This window comes from Leiobunum rupestre, chromosome 6, assembly GCF_980474605.1.
Source record: "Leiobunum rupestre chromosome 6, qqLeiRupe1.1.hap1, whole genome shotgun sequence".
In the NCBI taxonomy this organism is placed as follows: Eukaryota; Metazoa; Arthropoda; class Arachnida; order Opiliones; family Sclerosomatidae; genus Leiobunum; species Leiobunum rupestre.
Genome location: NC_143389.1, coordinates 46,684,002 through 46,709,529, shown reverse-complemented (window position 1 = coordinate 46,709,529; position 25,528 = coordinate 46,684,002). Strand labels below are relative to the sequence as shown.

The following is a 25,528-nucleotide window of genomic DNA, read 5'->3' as shown; positions in this document are numbered from 1 at the left end:
GATTCGCAAGATTCCGGATTAGATTCTCGAGATTCGCAAGATTCCGGATTAGATTCTCGAGATTCGCAAGATTCCGGATTAGATTCTCGAGATTCGCAAGATTCCGGATTAGATTCTCGAGATTCGCAAGATTCCGGATTAGATTCTCGAGATTCGCAAGATTCCGAATTAGATTCTCGAGATTCGCAAGATTCCGAATTAGATTCTCGAGATTCGCAAAATTCCGGATTAGATTCTCAAGGTTCCTGCTTAGATTCTCAAGATTCCTGCTTAGATTCTCAAGATTCCTGCTTAGATTCTCAAGATTCGGACGACGCTATCTTTTATGGAATATTGAAATTATTCGCGTTTTGCGTATAACGGAATAGATATTTCCCATATTTTGTGAACGTAAACGAATAGATTTTTGGCATAGGCAGTAAAACCTAAATACGTTCTCGCGTGTCAAGTAAAGAGTTCTATCCCCCCAACGCTAATTTTCGTCACCAGATGTTTTTAAATAACAGTTAAAATTAAAACGCTTTCAAAGGTAAAAAAAGCTCTTACTTTGGCAAAATATTGATGAATTTCTAATTCGGAACAAAATTAATGATAAAATTTTAGAAATTGAGACCTAAAAGAGCTTGCAATAGTTTGACCAATTAAGAAACAAAGTTATCTCATTGTCAGTACGAAATTCCGATTATACTCGCGTGCAAACTCTGTCATTAACCGATATGGTTTGGTTTCTTACTTATCATTATGTTACTTATGATTCTTGGTGTATGAATAAATATAAGTCCCAAATAGAGGTCGGGGATGGTTAACTTTTATTCAATAGATAAAGCTCTCAAAATTATTCGTAAAACGTTTTGATCAAGTAATTTATATTTCGGTATTATCCGATTAATTTTTTGATAAATTTGTAAAATTAATCGGAAAAACGACGTTTTTTTCGATAAAAAGCTCAAATTTTACGAATAACACATGTTTTTTAATCATTTTCCAAAATATTAACCGGTAAATTTCTTTCATTACATTTTTTTCCGAAAAAAATCAATTTAAACATGGAGAATGATTAACCGTCCCCGACTTCTAGTCCCAAAAGTGTTAATTAGCATTTTCAGCTCGCAGCGAGAGAAGCCGGGTTCGAGATCCCAGCTCGTGGCACTGTGTGAAAACTCGGCACAGCTACTATTTCCGCGTATAGTTTTCAAGTTCTCTTCCCACTGGTTTAAGGGGTTTTCCGCCGAGTTCTTCGGCTTGAAGATCTTAACAAGTTTTTATGGTTAAGGGTAAAAGTGAGTGTGCCAATTTCACCCCGCCACCTGAATGAATGGCATTCAAAATCGCAAGCTAGGGTGGTGCCTTGGATATTAGCCAAGCTGATTACTAATAATTATCATTACGTTATCCCTGTACACCGGCGTGCTGCGAATGCGATCGTAATTGAACTGAAATTCAATAAAATAATTATCGAATTAAGCGAAGAGATTTTAAAGACACCCCACCCCTTTAATAAGAATTCATTTTTCGTTCCTCTCAAACGCCGGGAAGAGCGCGCTAGAAAATGTGTAGGCGTAGCTTTATGGCGCGCAGACTGTGGGTTTACTCTACACGTTTCGTAGAGTTGACTCAAACCCGCCTAATAAGAACCTGTGTTTTGAGGGACGATGAGCGCAACACCACCGAGAAATCGTGTGGGAATGAAAAGTAACTCCAACAGTTCCATAACGCGATTCGAAGCTTTTAAAGAAATTGGGATTAGAAGCGTATATGGAGGGAATAAAACAATATCACGAAAACGATCAAATCTTTCACCTTCGCCGCGCGTTGGAATTAGCGGGGAGGGAACGACCAAATTATCAACGCATTTTTGAGCAAAAAAAAAAATCCAATTTTCCCCGCGAAAAATTTGTCATTACATATTCTGCCTACGTCGATTTAAAAAGAGGAAACATAAAAAATGTGATAGAATTTGGGAATAGAAAAATCTTCTTGACACTTCCTTCATATTATCGAAAGCCTACCGATTTTCATTATTGAGATTTTTTTATTATTTTATTGATGCTTTATATAATATTACAATTATAGACAAACTTTACGCATCTCCCCATAGGTCACATGATCAATATTGCTCGTGCGTGGCCGGGGAATAAAAAAAAAACAATTTTACATTATTACATTTTTTATATAAACATTTGAAATTTTAGTAGTGGAGAGAAAAACAGAATCAGAAATCCATAAAATTATATAACTCACAAATTCCCAATTCAATTAACCAGGCCTTTATCAACTTTTTAAATTTTAAAACCGATTCACATTTTTTAATATTTATATCCGTTCTATTATATAGTTTAGGACGTACACTTCTAGTGTTGTAATTTATATTTTCTGGTACCATAATATCTCGCAATTGAAATACATGTAATAAAATAATTTGAGTATATTTGTCTTACGGTGAAAACTTTAAAATCAGCCTATAGAGCCATACTAGATTCGAGACGATCTCTTTTTAAACATATTGAAAGTTTCATTTAAAAACAAACAATATGGACGGAATTTTAGGAATTTTTCATTAATTTTTTATAAATAATAATAATAAATTTCAGTTTTTCGCGTCGTCCGAAGTCACGATTTAAATTTAAAGAAATGATTCTCTACTTTTTGGGGAAGAAAAACCCGAAATATTCTCAAATGCGTTTGCTATTACGTGATATACGCAAAATAAGTTTTTTCGTATCCCCCGGTTATAATCCATGACTAATTTAGGAAAAAGGTAATTACCTTCCCATAGCGTAAATGTTCGCGTGAGAGATAAAAATTTTGTGGCTTTTATAGGAAGAAAAACATCAAAAAGATTGGCGGCGCTCGCACGCACGCATACTTATGATAATATTCTCGGCGAGATAGAAGCGAAGAGGGAGGGGCGCTCTACCAACCTCCCCTTCATTAAGAAAGACCGATGTCTTTCGCGGATACTGAGCTTCTCTACTCGGCCGAGAGCGCCAAAATATGTTGCGCTCTAATATCAAAGGTTTTTTTTCAAGTCTAGGTGGCGTTTAAATAAAAATTTTAAATTCTTCAATTTAACATTATCGATCGAGAAACAGACCATAGAGAATTTGTCCATTCCTAGTTGTTTTTATGATAATACGGTCGGGGTTGTTGTTTATTTTTTCAAATCTAAAAAATATATTGGATTTATATAAGATTTATTATTTTCATTGATTTATTTTAAATTATTGTACGCCTCTTTTTCTTGCAAAATGGATTAATAAAAACTAAAAATTTAGTTTGCTTTGAATTGCCATTGCTATAGAAACTACTTTTATACCTTTTCAAAGATAAGATGAAGTTTAAAATAAATAGAACCATTAAATTAATTTTTGCACTAAAAATGAATTTTAATAAGTTAAAACCCTTTAATAATTGTCGAAAATAAATTAAACTTTTTATTTATCTTCCGACAATTATTAATGGGTTTCAATTTATTAAAATTATTATTTTTTGCACAAAAAGTTATCTATTGATGCTATATATACAGGGTGTCTTAATTTGATCGGCCCAGGCATTTTTATCAAAAACAATACTTTCTAGAAATGTGCTATTTTCAGTATGTACTCTCCCGGGGGAGATCGTTGTTGTCTGTAAATTTCTGAAAAATCGTGAAATTTTTCATGGCTTTAGAGGTGTGGTAGACGAAAAGTTTCAATTTTGTTTTGGTTTTTCACGACCAATTATTTCAGTGATGAAATGTCCGATTTCCACCATACCAATTCCATTAAAGGTTTTCGAGTATGCTCTACAACTTGCTTATTGACATTTTTCGTCTACCACTAAGGGATAAATAAATCGTAGAATTTAAATTGTGAGGTCTAAAGTTTGTAAGTGCTTATACCGTCATTTATATGTTAATTTCCAACCAAAAAGGAGCAGCGCCACCTAACGTGACCGGTCACATAAAGGGAGCGATACTAGTATATTTACGACCAATAAAAATGAATACCGCTAAGCCTAAAACAGAACAGCCATTTAAATTTGCATAATATCCGCTCGGGTCATTTGAGCCTTATCGCTGCCCCAAAAACTTCGATAGTTCCGAATATTCCGGGTCCTTTTTGAAGTGCTAAACATTTCGCCTCGAAGCCCCACAGTGGATGCGACAGAATTACACCACCCCCCAAAAAAACTCCTACGAAAAAGGCAAGCAAAAATAGCTGCATCTTACATAAAGAAAAAGTCATTAAAGTTATTAAGAGGCGAGAAAGAGACGCGTTTTGCGAGAGAAAAAGTGGCAGGAGGGGGGGAGGTCGTTGGGGGGGGGGACCAGTGAGCCGGCCTATCGCGGGAATGACCCCAACATGGCGTAATGAGTTCAAAAATAAAAAAAAACTCCGAGGGGGGGTCTCTAAGAAAAAAAAAACAAGTGTAAAAGAAAAATCCCTTAATTTATCCCCCCCCCCCTACCTCCGCCATCTCCAGCTTACTACTTCAACCTAAGAACATTAACTTAACAAAGAAAATGGCTTCGAGGGATATAAAGAAAACCTGTTTCCAGAAATTTTCCTCTCTGAACATACCGGTCCGCTTGTGTACAGTTTGTAATAAAAATTCTTATCGTTTCTCGAAAAAAAAACCCCTCAATGATAGTTCAAACTGCGGATGCTCGAGATAACGTTGTAAGGTGGTCGTTTCTTCGAATTTCTTTTACTATTTATATTTACTCAAAATCCTTCTTTTTTAGGGTATCGTTTAAATATTTAGTTTATTTTAAGAAATTTTTTTAATAGAACGTAGCATCTACCTGATAAATAATAGGAATTGCGGGATAAAATTTTCAAAAATATAGGATAATTAAAGGATAAAAATGTAAAAATTATAGGATAATGATAGGACTAAATTATTAGTTTCGAATATGCTCCATCATTTGAATTTTCATTGCTTTACGTGAAAAATTATAAATTTAATATTTTTTTGTTTTTATGTTAATATATTAAAGTTGATCAGTTCGAATTTAACCGAATATGCTAAAAATTAGCATAAAAAAGTATCTAGGAGAAAAATTGCAATTATAGGATTTTATAGGACCATTTCACAATTATAGGGTAATATAGGATCGCTGGGAGCCCTGTAATATTAATTTCGCAAAGGAACGAAGCTTTGCTGGAAAGCATTGAGGTAAAGTATATTCGGAGCGGTTACCAACACAAATACAAATTGCAAATAATTTAAAAACAAAATAAGAAGAGTATAAATTTAAAAAATATATACATGTTTAAATAAAATCATACGAGATATGATCAAATAAACTTTAAATAATATGTTAAGAATTTTGAATAAAGGTATTTCTATGATGGTATCCAATCAGGTATATAGGACTAGCGTACATTCGGCTACCAAATTGAATTAGTACACGCATTAATTCCTAGAAAAAAACGCGGCGAGCTTTTAAAAAAAAATACCATTTGTTCGCAAATTGAATTAGCTTTAAAAACTAAATCTAAAAGGCGCAGAATTTACTCAGCTTTCCACTTGACTCTGGATTTGGGCACCAAAGTAGCCATCTCCGCTATGAAAGAAAAATAAGTTCGGTAGAGTGATTCGCCACGGTGAAGAGGGGGATGAAGATATCAGGGGTCGAATAACCATAGGTGTAGGAACCCATGATATTCGTAAAAAAGCGTGGTATTTGGAGGCTGGAAGAGAACAGAATTAAAAAAGTAGGGTGAAGGATAGAGAGAGAGAGAGAAACAGGTCTGGGAGCCAAGTTCGGTGGATCCCAAAGTTGTAATTTGGAAGGCGCGAGGAGGGGGACTTTAACACCTTGAAATGTTCACTTGGGAGTATTTCCATTACGCAATTTTTTTCTATTCGTGTTTTCTCTTTCTTCACGACCGTAACAAAAAAGTCCAAAACGCGCATTCTTTTTCGCTTTTATAAAAGTGTGAAACGTGGGAAATACGCGCGCGCGGGGGGTTATAGATAACAATAGCGTCTCATATTCCAACAATATTAGGGATGCACCGGATATATCGGCGTATTTTTATCATACCGGTATCGGCCAATATCGGCTTCGTTTAAGTCGAAAAAAATATTTTCAGAAAAACATTTAAAAATAAGAAAATTTTCGAATAACTAACTATTGATAATTTTTATTTGATTGGGCGCGACGTACGCCAGACCTCAGAAGCTAGATCATACCTATTTTAGACAGGGGGTTACGAGTAACAAATAAAAAACAACGATATTCAATTTGTGATAAATGTGTATCACGTAAAAGAAGCATATTCGAATATGCTCTTGCAAACGTTTTTCATGAAAAATTAGAATAAAATGGTATGGCAGGGCACTGAACAGTTTTTTACCATGATTTTATCATATACACTACTGTTATGATACATAAGTCTGTTAATATTCGCCGATATATCGTCAGATATTACCGCCCTAAACAACATAAATCAATTTATATTCCTAAGATAATTTTATCGTATAGACTAAACTGTAAACTACACAGGTTTGATTATTTTAAATTAAATAGTTGAAAGACTAAGCAAAAGCTATCGGCGGAAATAGTCTTAACTCTTGACATATCTCGTAAATTAATTAACTAAGATCTCTACGTAATAGAAATGTTTCAGGGTGTAAAAGTTAAATGAAAGACTTTGAAAAGTACTCTTAAGTTTGCCTGAAGGCTTGGATAACCCCGAGATTAAATTAAAGGGACACTTTCTTATATATAACTCTATCCAGTTGTTCTACTAAAATCAGACTTCTAATCTTCGGGATGTTTTTCGCTAAACAAGTAAATGTATATTTTCAGCGTCTCTCGAGTCTCGAGGCAAATAGTTCGCAGTGGCTTCCCCTTCATTAGCGTCTCCAGGTGAAATCAAAAAGGGCAAATCTTTTGTGGATTCTGCGGAATGGAGCGTGGAAGGAAGGCTCAAAAACCTTGCCGCTCCGGATGTACGTTTGAAACGCCCCCTTTATTACAACTTTCGAACCAAAAAATGCCTCTCTTCTTTAGGGGTTCTCTCTCTGCAGTGCAGATTTTTTTTCCCCTAACGCCTGAGCGAGCTTTATAAAACTCACTAGCTGACAGATCATTAGGAATAAGACCAGTATAAACCCTACCCGTTTCCCAGCTTTGATATGTACTAGCACGTAACCCGCGACTCGAGAGCACGGGCTCAGTTACGGGTAAATGGCTTCAATTTGAGCCGACTTGGAGATAGTGGCGCCAAAAAGAGAAGAAAAAAAGTAACTGGAAGCTGGCAGACATTTTGGAATCGCGGGAGTTTTCAAAGAAAATGAGAGAGAAAAAGTGAAGAAAAAATCTTATTTCGGGGACCACCCTGAAAAAAATAAAGCCCATTTTCATTGCAGCCCATATTATAACGCTTCTTGTTCTTTTAACTTTGATTAATGGCAAATAAAACTTTAAAAAATAGCGTCATTACATTTCCCTCCAAATTTTAAACGAATTAGTCAAATCAATTTAACGCTCCAGATATTTGAAACTGAAAAAAACAACCAAAATCATTCTTTGAAATACGTTCGGCTTTTTATAAATCTATTGGTGACTGATAGTTATTCGAGATATTAAAACCACTTGTTTATATGTGCGCGAGTGCATCTTGTATCCAAAGTCAGTGTTACCAAAAACATTTCAGATTTAAATTCCCTGACCATTTTAAGAGATTTTCACTGACCCTTTAAGGGCAAAATTTTTAACTATATATTTTACTTTTATCAGAAGCTAATACATTTAAATCGACTTATATATTTCAGTAAAAAGGTTATTGCAATGTGAAAAAAATTCGCCCAACTTTCAAGAAACTAAATAATAATCATAGAATTTGTCCAGATAAAATTTAATTTCCTAACTTTTTACAAATTCTTAAATTTCCCTAACCTTTCAGGCCCATTTTAAAATTCCCTGACTTTTTCCTGACGTGTGGAAACCGTGCTAGGCCATTCAAACGAAACACGTTCGTTTCTTCACGGATTCCAATGGGCAATATTTACCGCGTGTATTTCCTAGAGGCCGGTCACTTAAGTAAAAATTCTACACCAGATATCTGACCGCTATGAAAAGTTTTGAATTTTTCAGATTTACAAAGTTCTTTTGTCTAAGTCATGCTTTCCTGGATTTTTTTTATTACCTCAGATTTATCCCGATTCCCAATGATTTTGTGATTTCTAAAATAATATTTTGATTTTTAATATATGCATTAAAGATTTCATACAACATTTGGAAAATTAATTTCCCTGATATTTCCAGGTGCTAAAGCACCGTATGTTTTCGTTTAATCGGAAAAAAAAAAATATATATATATATATATATATATATATATTAAGGCTTCCAGACAAACGAATTTCCCTGATATATCCAGGTTTGGGTTAAATGTTTAAAATTTCCCTGATATATCCCTGATTTTTTTCGAAATAATCGGTTTCACTGAGAATTCCAGGTTTTCCAGGTTCTCCAGGTTTGTATGAACCCTGTCCCTATTTTTCAGATTATTTGGATTTTCTAAGATGATTTTGGACATTTTTTTAAAATTCAACGAATTTTTTCCGATTTAGAAATCTTTTTTGAAATTTGATCGGTTTTTTGGATTTTAAAAATTCGAGTAATTGATTTTTATCTAAATGTACGATGTAAAATGTAATAATTACACCACGTAGTAGATACGCGCTTCTTTATATTTTGTCGATGCAATGGATTTAGAAACTCACGACATGATGTATTTCAGGCGCTGCTATTTGTCTCGCGAATCTGTTTCGGAAATTCGGCGGGAGCAACACAGTCAGAGTTATACTTCTGGTAGGTCTAAAATAGGTATACCTAGTAAGTTCTACTGGACCCCAGCCAAGGAAAAAAACGCGCTGGTTCGGCTAGCAAAAGGGGGACAGTGGTCAATAATGTAAGCCGGCGAATAACTCTTGAGGGAAAGAGATCTCGGGAGCTTTGCGGCTTCGTGCCGAGACAGTCTCCCTTCGCGAGTATCGAAATCAGGTTCGCCAGTTACGAGACCCGACGAGTTCAATTGACAGCGAGGTCAAGCGCGGGGAGAGAGTATAGTCTCCGGGACTGTCAAGAGACGCTCGTCGGCGTCTCGCCCGACCAAAAGCCAGAGGTCCGACACGTAATCGAAGATAATCGATTTACCGTCACTCCTTAAAAAAGTCGCGAAGAAATATTCTCGACCTTTTATCCCAAATGAAATAAATGATAGGCCTACCCGAACGACGACGAGCAGCGGCGGCCGTCAGCCAGCGAGACGTATTTCGAGCGAAAACGTTACGCCTATACACGCGTAGTAAGTAATTAGTTATATCCCTAAGTTTCCCCGAACTTTGTCCACTTAAAAGATGGTGATTTTTATTTCTACAGAACTCCCTCTTTAGCTCGCTTCGAACGAGTAAACTTCGCAATCTGGAAATTAGAAACGCACTTTCTCCGAGCACGTTCCTTTTCAACCTAGTGTCAGGAGCGGATCCAGGCCATCAAGTAAGGAGGGGCGATCATGGGCATTCAAAAGTCGTCTGCTATTTCTTCACAAATTTAGTTGGCAGGTATTAAAGTAGATGGCGCTATCGTTTCTAAACTCGAAGCCTATATGGGGGGTGAAAATGTAACGTAGAGCTCTCATTTTCGTTTGCTTAAACAAAGTACTTTCTACAACTAGAAAGTCTAGTATACTCTAGTTTCTATAAATATATTTTAATAACTTCAAAAATTGTTATGTTTTTTCAAGTATTCTAAGGGGGGCGATCGCCCCCCTATGGATCCGCCCCTGCCTAGTGTCGCCAATACCGAGTTATAAAAACAAAATCTTAAATGCGATTTTAAGTGATATGTAAAAACTATAAACAAGAGTTTATAAAAAAAAAACCCAGGAATATATAAATATTTATCGCAATTTTTGGATAATTGAAAATTTATATATTTCAGACTGTTGGCGCCATCTAGTAAGACTTCGTGAATTTAAAATTTGGCCTCTAATGGTGGTATCCCCGCGAAAGGGTCTTCTCACTAGCCAAATGGTTGAAACGAAACCAAATACAATACTCGAGCTAATTTTCGCAGTATTTTTAGCAATGAAGGTTGTAAACGGCGTTTAAGGAGCGTCTTTAAGTCTGGAGCAACCCCGGGCGTGATTAGCGGACCATGTCGGAAAGTTATCCCTCCAAACACCAGAAGCCAATGTCTCCGCGACAGAGAGAGTCGAACGAGGGAAAAAAAATAGAAAAACCCTCGTAAAATCGTTTAAAAAAGAACAAAGGTGACGTAGTATTTTCAAGAAGCGGATGGGAATGTTTTCCGCCATTACAATGCGGGTGCTGCTGAATATAACAAACGCTTACTGTTCTCGACTCGCGAAACCTCTCGAAGGGGTCCTCCCCTGGCCTCAGCGCCGCATCGCGGAAGAGGGAGCTCAAGAGAAACAAGCCACTTTCTTTTTGACGAAAAATGCCATCAAATTGCTTCGCCGAGGAAGCCAACTAGACCGGAGGTATTTAAAAAATTACTGGACAAGTTGGCCCGCGAATTACAAAAAAAAAAATCGTTCCCACCGCATCGTGTGAGAAAGAATTATACACCCGGAAAGTTGCCGCGATTTTGATTTTTTAATAAAAACTAAAATGTGAGAATATGAAACGCGGCTTCAGATTTAAATTTCTACTCCATTTTCAACAGACCGCGTTCAGAGCTTTAGAGGTCGTAAGCACTCTTATATAAATTGGAAAATATAAAAATTGTTTATAATGCCATCCTATGGACTTGGTTTGCGGGCAAAACGAGTGTGTCGCCAAGGGTAGTGATCTTGGAAAATAATATTCACGTTGCATTCGAACTACACAGGGTTGTCACAATAATTTCAGATCAAATTCCTAGTCGATTTTCAGGACAAAATTGGACAATTTTTAACACAATTTTAAACTTTGTATATTAATAATAATAAATAACGGAAATTAATAAATTAAATTCAACTTAATTTTTAGTATAAAAGTTATTTTTATAAAAAAAAATCCCGTTTTATTACAACGTTAAATAATGGCCAGAACTTCCGAAGGGACTAAATAATGATCACAAAATTCGTCAAAGAACAATAGTAAAATTGCCTTGCAATATGTTGAAAGATAAAATTCAATTCCCTGACTTTTTACAACTTCTTAAAATTCCCCGACTTATACGCCTATTTTAAAATTCCCTGACCCGTGGCAACCCTGCTACACGCTTCTGCAAGAGTGGGTTCTACCTTGGAGGAGAGAAGGGGTTCCACGCTATGGTTTTCATATTTTCCCCTCCAGGAACCCCTTCTCTCCTCCAAGGTTCTACATTGGGCTGTTAAGGACAAGCTTAAAAGTACAATTTTTGAAGAGCCCAAGGTTTGAACAGATTTTAAATACATTTATCGGTGAAATCTTTTAAACAAACAATTGTCTATAGTGAAATCACGATATCTTATTGATCTTTTTAATATTTCATTAATATATTTGTTTATTTAAATTAATGTGCAGTTTCATTAAAATAACGTGTCGTATTAATTTAGTCGTCATATTTCAGGGTTCATACAACATTTGGAAAATTAATTTCCCTGATATTTCCAGGTTTTCTCCTGGAAATTTCCCTGATATTTCCAGGTGATAAAGCACCGTATGTTTTCGTTTAATCGAAGAAAATTATATATAATTATTGAGGCGCTTCCAGACTCAAACGAATTTCCCTGATATATCATCAGAACCGTCCCTCGAGTAGGGCGAGCGGGGCAGTGGCCCAGGGCACCGAAGTTTTAGGGGCGCAAAATCAAAGATTTTCATTTAAATTGGACATTGAAAAATTAAAAATTTCTACGTAAGGTTCTGGGGGCGCTATTGTGTGTTTTTTGTTTTGTTTTTTTGCCCAGGGCGCCATTTGGGCTAGGTACGGCTCTGGATATATCCAGGTTTTGGTTAAATATTTAAAATTTCCCTGACATCTCCCTGATTTTTTTTGTAAAGAATCTGTTTCACTGATATTTCCAGGTTTTCAAGGTTTGTATGAACCCTGTATTTCGGCAGAAATCACAAAATTACTACTTCTCTATCACGAAAAATTACAAAAAGTAAAATATTTTTTATGGATAGGAAAATCTGGGATTATAAAAAAAGAAGGGCCCCATTTCGGGGGGGGGGGGGGGCGCATTTGGTGACGGGCAGAAACCATAATAACCTGTGGAAATACGACGAGGGAGGGAGGAGAGAACTTAATCCCGTTTATCCGGAAAGAAATATTGGTACCATAAAAATGGCGAGATAACGAAATACGTCGGCTCTTTCATTTTCGAAGCCACTCGCTCCGAAGAAAAACAAACAAGGGCCTATCCCACGCTAAAAGACTGGCGCCAATTGGCTATTTTGAAATGGATAAGAGCTAAGCTAATTTCTAAGCTACGCGAACACCGAGCCAAATGGCTACAAACTTTCTCGGTCGGTGGATGGGACAATATTAAACTTAAAGAAATAAATTCCATATCTGCGAAGGAATCACGGTTTAATACAACGTCAATTTAACGTGGCACCGAGGGGAAGAATTCCGAGCCGTACGGATTGTCAGATGGAGGCAAGAGTACCCCTCGCTTCGTTAGAAATCGCGATAAACCCAGAAAAATGACACCCAGCGCGCGGTACCATCTAAGAGACGGAGCGAAATAAAAATAGTTTAAGAAAAACACGCCTAAATTAGGCTTCATCACTCCGCGAAATCCTATCAATAAAATTGAGAAACAGGGCCTTTAGACGATGTTGAGAGAGAGAGAGAAAGCGGTGGGTGTGAATGCGCGTGGAGAGGCGCGGGAGGAAAAAACTTGTCAAACGGAAGAGGATATCTACCAAAATTATTCGTCACTTCTTTGAAGACGGCGTGTTCTTATCATCATTTTGAGGGTTTTTATTTCTCCCTCTCGGAGTTAGTTTCAGAGGGAAGGGGGGGGTCATAAAAGATAGGGGGCGATTTACATGGAGGGGTGCAACGGGGAGTTTTTGGGGCCTTTTATCTTCGCCGCTCGACGGCGAGAAAGAAGGGGGAGGGGGGGGGCTAAAAGTGGTATCGGAAACGCGGCGTATTATTTATACTGGTGAAACCAGAGGAGAGGACAAAGGACACGGATGCTTACAAAGCCCAAATATTCCAGCATCTATAAATTCAATCCCCTCTTAAGCGCCAGCCTCCCTCGGCGCGGTGAAACATCACAGAAAGACACCCGTTTCGTACACCCACTGAAAGCGCTGTTAAATGAGGAATGATAGAAGAGGGACGCTAATTGAAATACCTACACGAATCGAAATTACCAAATGCTCTCAATTGGCCTGCCAATGATAAGATCCATCTTAAAAATTGACAGATTCGAGTTGATGTACCTCAATATTTTAAGTGCCCATTTGTTTCCCACTCTTATCAACTAATTTTGATCTATTTTTCTATTCAGTTTCGGCGGGATGAGAATATGACGAATATCAACTCACCTTTTTCACCTCCTCCGACGGTTCGGTGTATGTAGGTGGAAATTGACTGTTGTCAAATGCAGCCTGCGAAGAAATATCATTTTTATTAGGCTTGTTGAAGAAGATTTTCAAGGGTCTTATTCGTGTTAAGAGATAGAAAAACACAATAGCTCGTTAAGAGTGATATAACTTGAACAAAAGATTTTTATCTCTCGAATAGGTTTCTTCTCTTTATCCTAATCAGTTACCCAGAAATAAACAATAGCTTTCAGAGGGGTTACACGTTCTTTTAATATCTCTTTATTAGAAGATCATCTTCTTTCTCAAGTACGTAAAAAGATAAATTTTTCAGCTGTATACCTATTAAATAACCTCTTAAGATTGTTTCTCCGATTAGCTTAACATGAGACGAGATAATAACATATGCCTAAACGTGTTACAACCAGGAAAATGGTTAACAACACAAAACATTTCTCTAAAAAGAGAGACAATTTATGCAAATATAGGTTAAAAAGGTGGTTGACGGCGGATTTTTGTATTACCTGCATAGCTGTAACTCCCAATTCCTCGTTACTAATCTCCCTGAGGTGATACCCAATTTTTCTGGCATTATTTAGGAGGTATTCGCGACTGTCATTGTGAGATTTTGGCACCGGGGTTAAATACGCGTCGACTGTCCTTTTAAAGTCGGTGAAGGTTTGAGGGATAAAGCCCGTATTTAGAAGGGGGTTAAGTCTACTGTTCGTATTAATAAAACTATCATCATCTTCCGCACTTTTCACATTCAAGGTGAGTTCGGTCTCGTTCAAATCGTTTTTCGCGTTCAACGCGTTTCTTCCGTATGAAACGGTCAATCCTAAACCTTGGCACACCAAGACGATGGTCCACATCCACCTCACCTTTGCCATAATTTTGGAACTTTTTGCATCCGTTTTATTCCTTATTCAACATTGTAATAGTAGATTACTTAACTTAACGTACAACTATACATTTCAAGCTGGTTTATTCGAATCACGAAGATGTTAAATAGCAGAAAATATCCACCACGCGACTGCGACGAGCTCGCGTAGCGACTTCCAAAACACTGACTAAAGCCAAAAATTTCAGTCTCTATTATTTTTTCCTCTGGGCTTCCCCATTTCTCTCTTCGAAATGAAAAATGAGGCGCTCGAGATGCTATCGCCATCTACATTCCTCTTTTCAAAACAGCCTTTTGATAGGAAAATGCGCGTATTTTAAAATAACAATGCATTGTAAAATTTCTTTTTGTAAAGAAACCTTTAATATTTCTCTATTGCCACCAATATTTAGCAAACTTGGATCTGCCAGCTAAGACAATACCATTTTTTTCCAAATGCCTTTTTATCCCAAGTTTTTCCACTGATGCAAACAAAAACACATTTAGAGCCAAGAGTTTAATACTTGTTTATAATTACACTTTTAAAACCAGTCTCAATGTCTTTATACAATTTTTTTAAGTGCCTTGCCAAAAAGTGACAGTAATGTTATGGACCTTTGATAGCTAAAATGTTTACATTGATTTGTAAAAAAAGCTAAGCTTTTTAAAAAATTTAGCATATTTATTCTGTAAAATTTGTTTCTTCTTCGTCAAGGCACTTTTAATAAAGTTCAAACAAAATGTATATACCAATAATAAAATCATTTAAAACAAGCACAAAATAACTAAAACAATAATCCTAAAAAGGCGTGACTAGCCATAGAAAAGATAATCGAAATTTTCAGTCTTAAATATAAGGAGAAGATTCGTTGAGTTTATATGTGGAAGACAATTATAGACAAAATGAAATGTAAATTAACATTAAAATTGGCTGTTAATTTAACAGCTACCTCAGTCATATTTCTAAAGAGAAAAATTAAAATAAAATAATTTGAACTGACAAGATGAACAACTAGCTCTTAGTTAAAATCTCTGCACTATTCAATGAAATGTCAGACTTCTCAGCAGTACTATAATAATTCAGAAGTCCCAGATTAGATATGATGAGAAGCAAGACTAAAAAAACACGAATACTTACTAATCAAAGTTGAGTTTACTCATAAGCAAGTTAGTTTCTTCAGGATCATTTAAAATATGGGTGTTTTCTTGATGATTTTGGTTGGGCGAAATGGGTGATAATACTAGCTGTTGTTGAAAAAATTCTGTTTTTTCTTTGTAAAAGGCACGTCTCTGTGTCACAAATAAGCAGAATTAAGACAGTTAAAATATTGCAAAATACGTCATTTCTTAATTTACTTCTCTGGCAAGGCGTAAAACCGCATCCGTATAAATTTCCCTTTCCTTCTCAAAATTGTGCTTCATTTCCATAAACATATTGCGCTGCTCTTCAAAAGTTTCTTTTTCTTCAACAATATCTTTGGTAATTGAATTTGGACTTCCATTGATATTTATTGAGGCCTACAAAAAATTCATATTGATGAATTAAATAACAAAAGGTTACTAAACTAAACTGAATACATTGAGAAAAATGCTTTGTCGTTCAACAGTCTCTTCCAATTCTTCTATCTTGGAATTAAGCTTGTTTATTTGGTCTTCGTACGTTTGTTTTCTGGAATTCCATTCTTTTTCTACAAAAAAACTCAGAAGTATAAAGTTTTCGGAGTATTCAACCAACTCTGTTGTCCAAACTTACCTAGAAGTTCATCAAATAAACACAGCTTTTGCTTTACAGCTTTAAACTTCTCTTCAAATTGATTTTGAATTTTCTTTACAACTTGTTGATAAGGCATTTGAAAAATGGGTGATGAGAGGTGGTTGCTGCTTTGTAAGGCACAGCTGGTGTCAACTACGCGAATATTTTGAGCAGTTTCTAATGAGGAAGCATTTTCCTTATAAATTAAAAGTAAAACGTCAGTAAATGGAGGTAAAAAGTAAATACCCAAATTTTTTTGTTTAAACCTGATTATCACAGGAGGAAATGGACATTAGATTTTTGTACATGTGGTATAATGTTTCTCTCAATAAAATATTTTCATCCAAAAGAATTTTATTACGATTCTCATACCCAGCCATTATTTTACTTTGCAAATCCTCTTCATTTCTACATTGTAAAGGAAATTAGCACATTTTGAACCAAAAACTATCGAATAATATTTACCTAGTCGAAACAACAGAGGTATTCCACTTTCCTCTTTTGCCATCAGCCCTTGGTAGAGTGTTGGCAATGTCAAATCCGAGTTTCTTCTCTAATTTCTTATCATTTATTGCATGATGTAGACGTTCTTTAATGCTATTGTATTCCACTTCCTTCCGCCTTTTCTCGTGATGATACTGAGCATCTCGTTGTTGGATTAAAGACTGCAAGCGTTTTGTCTGACAAAAAGATTAACAATTTAAAAAGATGTAAAAGGATTATACTCTCAGAAAAGTAAAAAAAAAGTGTTAACCTCATCTCTCTCTGCCTTCAGATCACTTTGAAGAGCTTTTAATTTGAGCGCTGTTTGTCTGTTCGACTCAACAGTAGACTGAAGAGTTCTCTCAGCCTGTTCTAGTTTATCTTTTAATCTTCCATTTGCAGATCTTTGCAGTTCTAAGTCACTTAGTAAACGTGAAATTCTGCAGAAGAAGATTTTCTTCAAAATCTTAAAAAGGGTTTTCAAAAGGGTTTCTCAAGTACCGGTCATCATATTCTTCTCGTTGCTTGATATTTTTGCGATGCAGTCCTAAGACTCCGTAAATGGCATTGAGAAGTGATGGATATTCGCATTGTGCAAGATTGGCTGGCAATGGCGAAAATCCCAAGGCTTCCACTTCCTACAGTGAAAAGCATGAAAATGAAAAGTTCAAGCAGAAAATAACTATTAACTCATCAATCATTAGAACATGTGAAAACTGATTACCTTGGATAAATAAGCAAGACAATGATCTATATTATTTTGGTTACAAAAGGTTCCTGATGATATGTCATTACATTTTACAAAAAAGACAGAAGAGTCTGAGGAAACATCAAAAGAGTGATCCGCCATCTCGACTTCCTCAGAGTGAACCGTGAAATTTGAAAGCGATTTAAACATACGGCATACAGCCAATCACACACCAGGAACAAAATTTGCAAATTAAGTGCTAACTTGATTTCAAAGGCCTAACGTTATTATCATTTATCAATCAAGTTAGGCCTAGATCTTTAATTTTAATGTACTACTTCTGTTGAAATTCGATTTGAAAAAAATATTAAACAAGTCCTTTTTTTAATGATTATACGTTGGAGATTCTTTTTAATTTTAAAGCCGAAAGCATACACTTTTTTAAATTTTGTGTTAACATGGCAACAGAATTTAACAGAACCGCCAATTCTGCTGTGACCAATTAGAACAAACGTGTATCTTTTTCGTAAATAACCGACCCCGTGTGGTGGACCATAGACATATGAAATAAAATAGACCCCCGGCGAATATAGAATCCTTGGCTAAATATAAAAATGCAAGCAAGAACTAGCAGTCGTGACATGGTCACCGAGTGGTATGAAATGCTGGATAATCTTGTGTTGCTTAATGATGGCTCTCTAGACTCCTACCCGGAAGGGTAATAGGGTCCAGATCGACTCCGCTATTGATCTAACTTTTGTCAGTACGAATCTAGCCCCGGTATGCCATTGGACTACACTTTCCGATGATGGTAGCGATCACCTTCCTATGAGAATTCATTGTAATCTTGTGGTTCACACAGCAGTTGATTCACCCCCGCAATGGGATTATGCTAAGGCAGACTGGGCCCGCTACCGTGCTCTTCTCGATCGATCCTTCGATCACTGGGTTTCAGGTGATTCACTTGATGACATGGTGGATCTCTTTTCTGAAATGTTATTAACGGCCACTCATTCCTCCATTCCTATTCGGGGTGCGGGTCCACTGTCCAGTGGGTGGTCGTCCATCTCCCCCACCGTGGTGGACTACATCGTGTTCCATTGCTCTGAAGGCAGCAGCCACTGCGCGGCGTCGAGCCTCTCGCACTCGTTGACCAGATAATGCTCTCTCTGCCCGCCGGCTAACAGCCAATGCTAAACTTCTTGTTCAACGTAACCGAAAAGCTTCCTGGCAACGCTTCAGTTCTACCTTGTCGGGGTCTACTCCGATTCCTTCCCTCTGGAGTAAGGTTCGTTGGTTCGAAACGGTTCCAACTATGTCCTCGATTCCTCCACTAAGCACACCGGATAGCCCTGTCTCTTCAGCGACGGAAGCCGCAGAGGTTCTTGCTTCCCATTTCTCGGCGGCTGCTATGGCAAGAACGAACTTCACAGCTCCCAAGCCTGTTACTTCCATAGAAATCTCATAGTTAACTAGAATGCTGCCGTGTAACTGGCAACTGGACCAAACGCCATGGCAGACGATAGCCAGATCTCAGCCAATCAGAGCTCAAAGAGTGGTTCTGCCAAGAATTTAATGTCACCAGAGAGAATGCCATCATCTAGCTCCCGCGATAGTAGCTGAATCTAGGAGGATTATTATCCTCTTTGGCGGAACCACTCTACGGCCTCTCATTGGCTGAAGGTTCAAAACGAACTGGCGACAAGCTCGGCCGTAGGCGGCAGCATTCTAGTTACCTATGAGATTTCGATGGGACGAGCTGCACCATGGCATTTCCCGGTCCAAAAATACTCTGCACGGTGCTGATCGTATTTCCACACTGCTTATAAAGAATCTCCCCCATAAAGCCCTTACGATTCTGCTCAGTCTTTATAATGATTGTTGGACCACTGGCTTTATGCCGTCGTCCTGGAAATCCGGCATTATTTGTGCTTTTCTAAAACTAGGCAAAAACCCAAATTCACCTACCTCGTATCGTCCAATCACACTATTGTCAGTGCTTGGCAAGCTGTTTGAGCGTTTAATACTTCGCCGCCTTGATTGGTGGCTCGAATCGTCAGGGAAGCGCTCCCCCTACCAGTGTGGGTTTCGTCGAGCTCGTCGGAGTATCGACAACGTGGTTCTGCGGAATGGTGTTGCCCGACATGCGTTATTAACCAAAATTTCGTGTATAGCTGTCTTTCTTGACATTAAAGATGCGTTCGGCAATGTCAATCATGATTTTCTTCTCCGCAAATTGACAAAGTTGGGTTTTGATGCTGGGGTAATTCGTTTCTTTCGGTCCTATCTGGCGGGCCGCACAGCGTGTGTTAGGGTCCGCACGTCACTGTCCACATCCTTCTCTCTCTTCTCCGGGGGGTCCCCCAAGGCACTGTTCTCAGCCCGTTGCTGTTCAGTCTGCTACTCGACGATTTACGTGCGGTCCTGCCTCCTGGTATTCAAGTGGCGATGTTTGCGGCTGACATAGTATTATTTCTCACTGGGCACTCCTTGGGTTTGCTAAATATCCATATGCAAGAGGCTCTTCAGGTGACGTCAGCCTACCTCCGGCGCCGAGGCCTCCCTCTGTCTCCGCCCAAAAGCGTAGCGCTGTGTTTTACCCGCAAACATAATCCGCAAGCATACTTTACTCTCAGTATGGAAGGCCACGATCTACCACTAGCCCGTACGGCTCGTTATCTGGGCGTGCTTTTCGATAGCCATCTTACTTGGCGGCCTTATGTTGTTGCGTTGCGCACACGATGCCTACGTATCCTAAGCCTGCTGCGTTCTATGGTCAGCTCCAGATGGGGTCTATCTAGCAAGTACCTCAGGATGTTGTATCTAGGTTTAATCCGCTCTCGGATTGACTACACAGCTGTGGTTTATCACTCCGCTTCAGCTACAACTCTTTCTCTACTGGATACACTCCAGAATGCCTGTCTTCGCGCTATTGTTGGGGCACCTCGCTCTTCGGCAATAGGGGCGCTGGAGTTGATAACGTATGTGCCTCCCTTATCCGTACACTGAGATTTTCTTCTGCTGCGTTATGTCGTGCACTGTCTTACTTGCCCGGTTACCCATTTTCTAGCGGTGTGGATGGCTCCTACCAATGTTACGTCTGCCTCCTTGCGTGGCACCTTGGCTCATTTGCGTATCGTCCACAAGGTGGATGACTTGTACTTATCACTGCTGCGACAGTCTCCGGCCCCGTTTGGGGCCCCGTGGTCCTCTGTTCCGTTTGTGGTCGACTCTGTGTGGTGTCGTGCCGCTAAAGCGGATAGTACTAACATTGAATTAGCCTCTGACTTTGCGCTTAGGTTGAACTCACATGCAAGTGCGAGGTGTGTTGTTTACACTGATGGGTCTCGTGACGATCTAGCCAACTGTGTTGGTTTGGCATTTCATATTCCCAGTTTGGGTGTTACCCAATCCTTTCGCACCTCTTCGGAGCTTTCGATATGTCGTGTTGAAATCACCGCCATTGTCCAAGCTTTGTTATGGCTCATTGATCATCGAGTCTACGAGGGTAACGAGGCAGTGATATGTTCCGATTCTCGCTCTGCCTTAGCGTTACTCTGTCGCTCTGACCAAACTGACCCATCACTTTTAGCAGTTTGGAATCGCCTCCGGAATTTCCCCATTGTAAACTATTCTTTTCTCTGGGTTCCTGCGCATGTAGGGGTACCCGGGAATGAATTGGCGAACCAAGCTGCTCGTGCGGCTATAGCATCGCGGACTGCTTCGTATGTGTTTTCCCCGGTAGATTCCCCTCAGTGTTGGAGGGGCCTACGCAAAGCTCTGGTCGATTCCTGGCAACTACACTTGGACTCGCTCCTGGTAGGTCGGTGGCTCTATGCAGTCCATCCGTCGCCCTACTATCCCGCTGTTTGGTACCTCCACCTCCGCCACCCCATGGAACGCCCTTTGTTTCTGGCATTAATTGATCGATTTCCCACTCCGGCAGTATTGCACCGCTTCAAACGGTCTCCTTCCCCTCTTTGTCGGAATTCTGGAGTCACTGGTGACCTTGAACACTACGTCTTCCACTGTCCCAATTATGGTTCCCTTCGGGGATCCTTACAGCGACGCCTATTGATCGAGAACCGCTCCTTGACTCATGTTTTAGCATTCAACGGCCTCCCTAGGCAGCTAGAGAGGCTGCTCCTGCGTGTGCTTGCTATTCTGCTTTATAGTCTTAGTCTGCGCGACCTCTTATCACCTTCTTAGACGTATGTGTGACAGTTTATAACTAACTTTATACTAATTGTTGGGACTTTATTTGACATAGGGGCCTTTTAGGATAAAGCCTGAACTACTAACTTATGTATACTTAAAGATCTTGTAGACTTCTTGAGACATACCTCCACCATGCAATGCAAACTGCTATCTCACAGCGCAAGGCTACCTCGCAGACGTTCTACGGTTGCTGCTGGCTTTGATGTATACAGCCCTCGTACCGTAACTATCCCATCAAAATCTAAGGAGTTGGTTCTCCTAGATATTGCACTGGCAATACCTTCCAATCACTATGGACGTTTATCGGGAAAGCAGTCACTTTTAGTGAAAGGAATTCATGTTGCAGCTGGTGTCATTGACGCGGACTTTCGGGGGAACATAGGAGTGCTCCCTTTTAATTTATCGGATAACCCGGTTATTATCAACACATCAGATGCTATTGCCCAACTAATAATTGCTCGACTACCCGAACATTACGAACTGTACATGTCAACAGATCTCGATCCTACCAGTCGTGGTGCAATGAGCTTTAGCTCTTCTGGAATATAATATTATATGATACTTTTGAACTATTTATGAGTTTATTTCTATATAAGAACATATAGAACAGATACCTTATTTTGTCATTTTTACACCAGCTATAGGACTGTGTGTTTTTGTTTTTTTTTTTTATAAAAGTCACAAACGTTTGTTAAAAGAAAAAAAGGAAAATATATATAAATGACTATAGCATAAGTATGGAAACTATAATGCTGCATATAGCAAACCCTGTGAAATTTAAAATAATATGCGGTTGAACGGACACTCGAATATCTCGTGCACCCCTATCTTATTGGGAAAAAAAAACAATTATATATATGTAATAACTAGCATACTGGCATCTAAGGGTCACCTGAGACCTGATGCCACAATTAGCAAATAACAAAAAAAAAACTAGCACTCTTGAGGTAAATTCAGTAAAAAGCGCCATCTGAAATAACAATTCAAAATTATCAAAACTTATTTTGCGACATCTACTGATGGCTAAAAACTACACAAAAAAAGAACAAGCGCGGAATTCGAAATTTGTGAACTTCCTCCTCACGTCTACTATGGCACGCCATTCAGGACAAAATTCGCCGAAAATATAGGGCAACCTTTTAGAAATATAGGCCTACCCTCAGAAATATACGGATACCTTTTAGAAATATAGGCCTACCTTTAGAAATATACGGCTACCTTTTAGAAATATAGGCCTACCTTTAGAAATATACGGCTACCTTTTAGAAATATAGGCCTACCTTTAGAAATATATGGCTACCTTTTAGAAATATAGGCCTACCTTTAGAAATATACGGCTACCTTTTAGAAATATAGGCCTACCTTTAGAAATATACGGCTACCTTTTAGAAATATAGGCCTACCTTAAAAGTAATAAAATTTTCACAACGGCGGATACTTCATAGTATTATTTTTATTAAAATATTTAAAACTACGCGAGCTTTCGGGCCGTAGCCCCCTTTCAAGCGTCTTGTCGATACACAATTAATTGTATAAATGCTTATTAATACATTTTACCGGTTCCATTCCTCTTATCAGTATATCATTTTTTAAACACAAAACAAACCTAGTTTCTGATTTACAGTTTTTTTAAATTTTAATAACCCCCAATTTTATATACAAACCATAGACATAATAAAGAAATAGACACCTTACGCGGAGTTTGATTTGCCAAAAATATACGGGAGCGATAACTAGCAGACAACCGGTATTTGTTCCGTATTCCTGTGGTACCACGTTTAAGCGACGCCTGTCGATTAGGCGAGAAAATACAAAATCATCACGTGACACGTCACACATGTTCGTGTTTGTAATCTTTTAGGTACTCTGACGTGATTCGCGAATATTTTGGCCGTGAGAATTTAAAATAAGGTAAATTTTTATTATAATTTTTAAATAAGTCAATTAATTCTTTCAAAACCCAAATAAAAAGCAGCAGATGCCCTTATGGGTGAAGTGTAGTACAGCGGCCTCATCGAATTTGATATTAATTTTAGTTGCGCCTGATAGACCTTGTCACGTAGATGTCGAGGGTATTTTTTATTTTGGCCGCAAGTGATTATTTAATTGTTTAACTTAATTATTTTAATTTTAAAAATTTCTCATTTTCATTGAATTTTATATTAATTTTGGTTGCGCCTGATAGACATTATCACGGAGATGTCGAGGGTAATTTTTATTTTGGCCGCAAATGATTATTTAATTGTTTAACTTAATTTTTTTAATTTTAAAAATTTCTCATTTTCATTGAATTTTATATTAATTTTGGTTGCGCCTGATAGACCTTGTCACGTAGATGCCGAGGGTAATTTTTATTTTGGCCGCAAATGAGTATTTAATTGTTTAATTTAATTTTTTTAATTTAAAAAATTTCTCATTTTCATTGAATTTTATATTAATTTTGGTTGCGCCTGATAGATATTGTCACGTAGATGTCGAGGGTAATTTGTATTTTGGCCGCAAATGATTATTTAATTGTTTAACTTAATTTTTTTAATTTTAAAATTTCTCATTTTCATTGAATTTTATATTAATTTTGGTTGCGCCTGATAGACCTTGTCACGTAGATGCCGAGGGTAATTTTTATTTTGGCCGCAAATGATTATTTAATTTTTTAATGTAATTTTAAATTTCTAATTTTTGGGCATTTGCACGTGTTTTGTTGTACTTATTTCCGTCGTGTGTTCGCCGGCAACACAGTTTCGGTGTCCTAATGAATTCCACGTGATATTCCCTTTTTGTATAAAATCAGTTACAGTTTTTGTTCATTTTCTCGGTGTTTTGTATTTTTGGGCCACAAAGTGATATTCCCATACTTTATCAAATCTTTTACAGTTTTTGTTCATTTTCTCGGTGTTTTCTATTATTGGGCCACTTTGTTTCTGGTTGAGATTAAAAGTATATACTTGATGCGTAAGGCTTGGTACTGTCCTCTAGGTCGCGTTATAGATGGCCCATCGCTTTTTTTAGTATGGGGTTGGGGAGGCGCTGAGCGCCCCCAGCGCTTGAGCGAAGCGAGTGCGCGGCGCCGTCAGGCGCCAATACGGGGAGTTTAGTAACGTCTTTTACGTGTTTTGGAAGTAATTATCTTCGTCGGGTTGTGGCCTACACCACGGCTTGTTACTGTTTGTTTAGGTTTCCACTCTACTAACTTTTTAACATTAAGTTAATTAATTTAATTATCATTTTCGACCCAAAAACAAAAGTTTCGTAATCAACGCGTCAAGTGCTACATTCTCCGCCACCCAAAAATACAAAAACACGGTAATTTCCTACAATTAGTACATTTTTAACATTAAGTTAATTAATTTAATTATCATTTGCGGCCCAAAAAAATTGTTTCGTAATCTGCGCGTCACGCGTCAAGTGCTACATTCTCCGCCACCCAAAAATACAAAACCACGGTAATTCCCTAAAATTAGTACATTTTTAACATTAAGTTAATTAATTTAATTATCATTTGCGGCCCAAAAAAATTAGTTTCGTAATATACGCGTCAAGTGCTACATTCTCCGCCACCCACAAATACAAAAACACGGTAATTCCCTAAAATTAGTACATTTTTAACATTAAGTTAATTAATTTAATTATCATTTGCGGCCCAAAAAAAAATTAGTTTCGTAATCTACGCGTCAAGTGCTACATTCTCCGCCACCCACAAATACAAAAACACGGTAATTCCCTAAAATTAGTACATTTTTAACATTAAGTTAATTAATTTAATTATCATTTGCGGCCCCAAAAAAAATTAGTTTCGTAATCTACGCGTCAAGTGCTACATTCTCCACCAAAAAAAAACACGAAATTACATGAGGCCGCTGTAGTGCAATTTTGCCGATCTTATAATTAAAAACAAAAACATTCTAATTGCGAAATGATATTTTGTCAAAGGCTTAAGTATCTATCCGGTTTGTTGTGGTTATGGCTTGTTATGGGAATATTCTGAGATTCTAAATTGTAAACAAAAGTAAATGGA

General features: G+C 37.8%; 2 protein-coding genes across 2 annotated transcripts in view; both read right to left on the bottom strand.

Annotated features, from left to right (window-relative positions):
* Positions 1-14,546, bottom strand: part of LOC149941191 (VWFA and cache domain-containing protein 1) — a 29,118-nt gene extending 14,572 nt beyond the window's left edge. The window contains exons 1-2 of the mRNA XM_090180200.1: positions 14,016-14,546; positions 13,495-13,557 (exon numbers count right to left, since the gene is read on the bottom strand). Coding sequence (XP_090036326.1) covers positions 13,495-13,557; positions 14,016-14,381 — 429 coding nt within the window. The 5' untranslated portion in view covers positions 14,382-14,546. The remainder of the gene's footprint in view (positions 1-13,494; positions 13,558-14,015) is intronic.
* A 364-nt stretch (positions 14,547-14,910) lies between these two features.
* LOC149941190 (afadin- and alpha-actinin-binding protein A-like) lies at positions 14,911-17,682 on the bottom strand. Its single transcript, XM_090177742.1, has 10 exons — positions 17,332-17,682; positions 17,109-17,245; positions 16,879-17,047; positions 16,590-16,804; positions 16,391-16,532; positions 16,125-16,320; positions 15,950-16,059; positions 15,728-15,889; positions 15,510-15,661; positions 14,911-15,441 (listed from the first exon to the last, which is right to left on the bottom strand). The coding sequence occupies exons 1-10, from the start codon at positions 17,503-17,505 to the stop codon at positions 15,384-15,386; spliced, it is 1,515 nt and encodes a 504-aa protein (XP_090033868.1). The 5' UTR covers positions 17,506-17,682; the 3' UTR covers positions 14,911-15,383.
* Between the last annotated feature and the right edge of the window lie 7,846 nt (positions 17,683-25,528).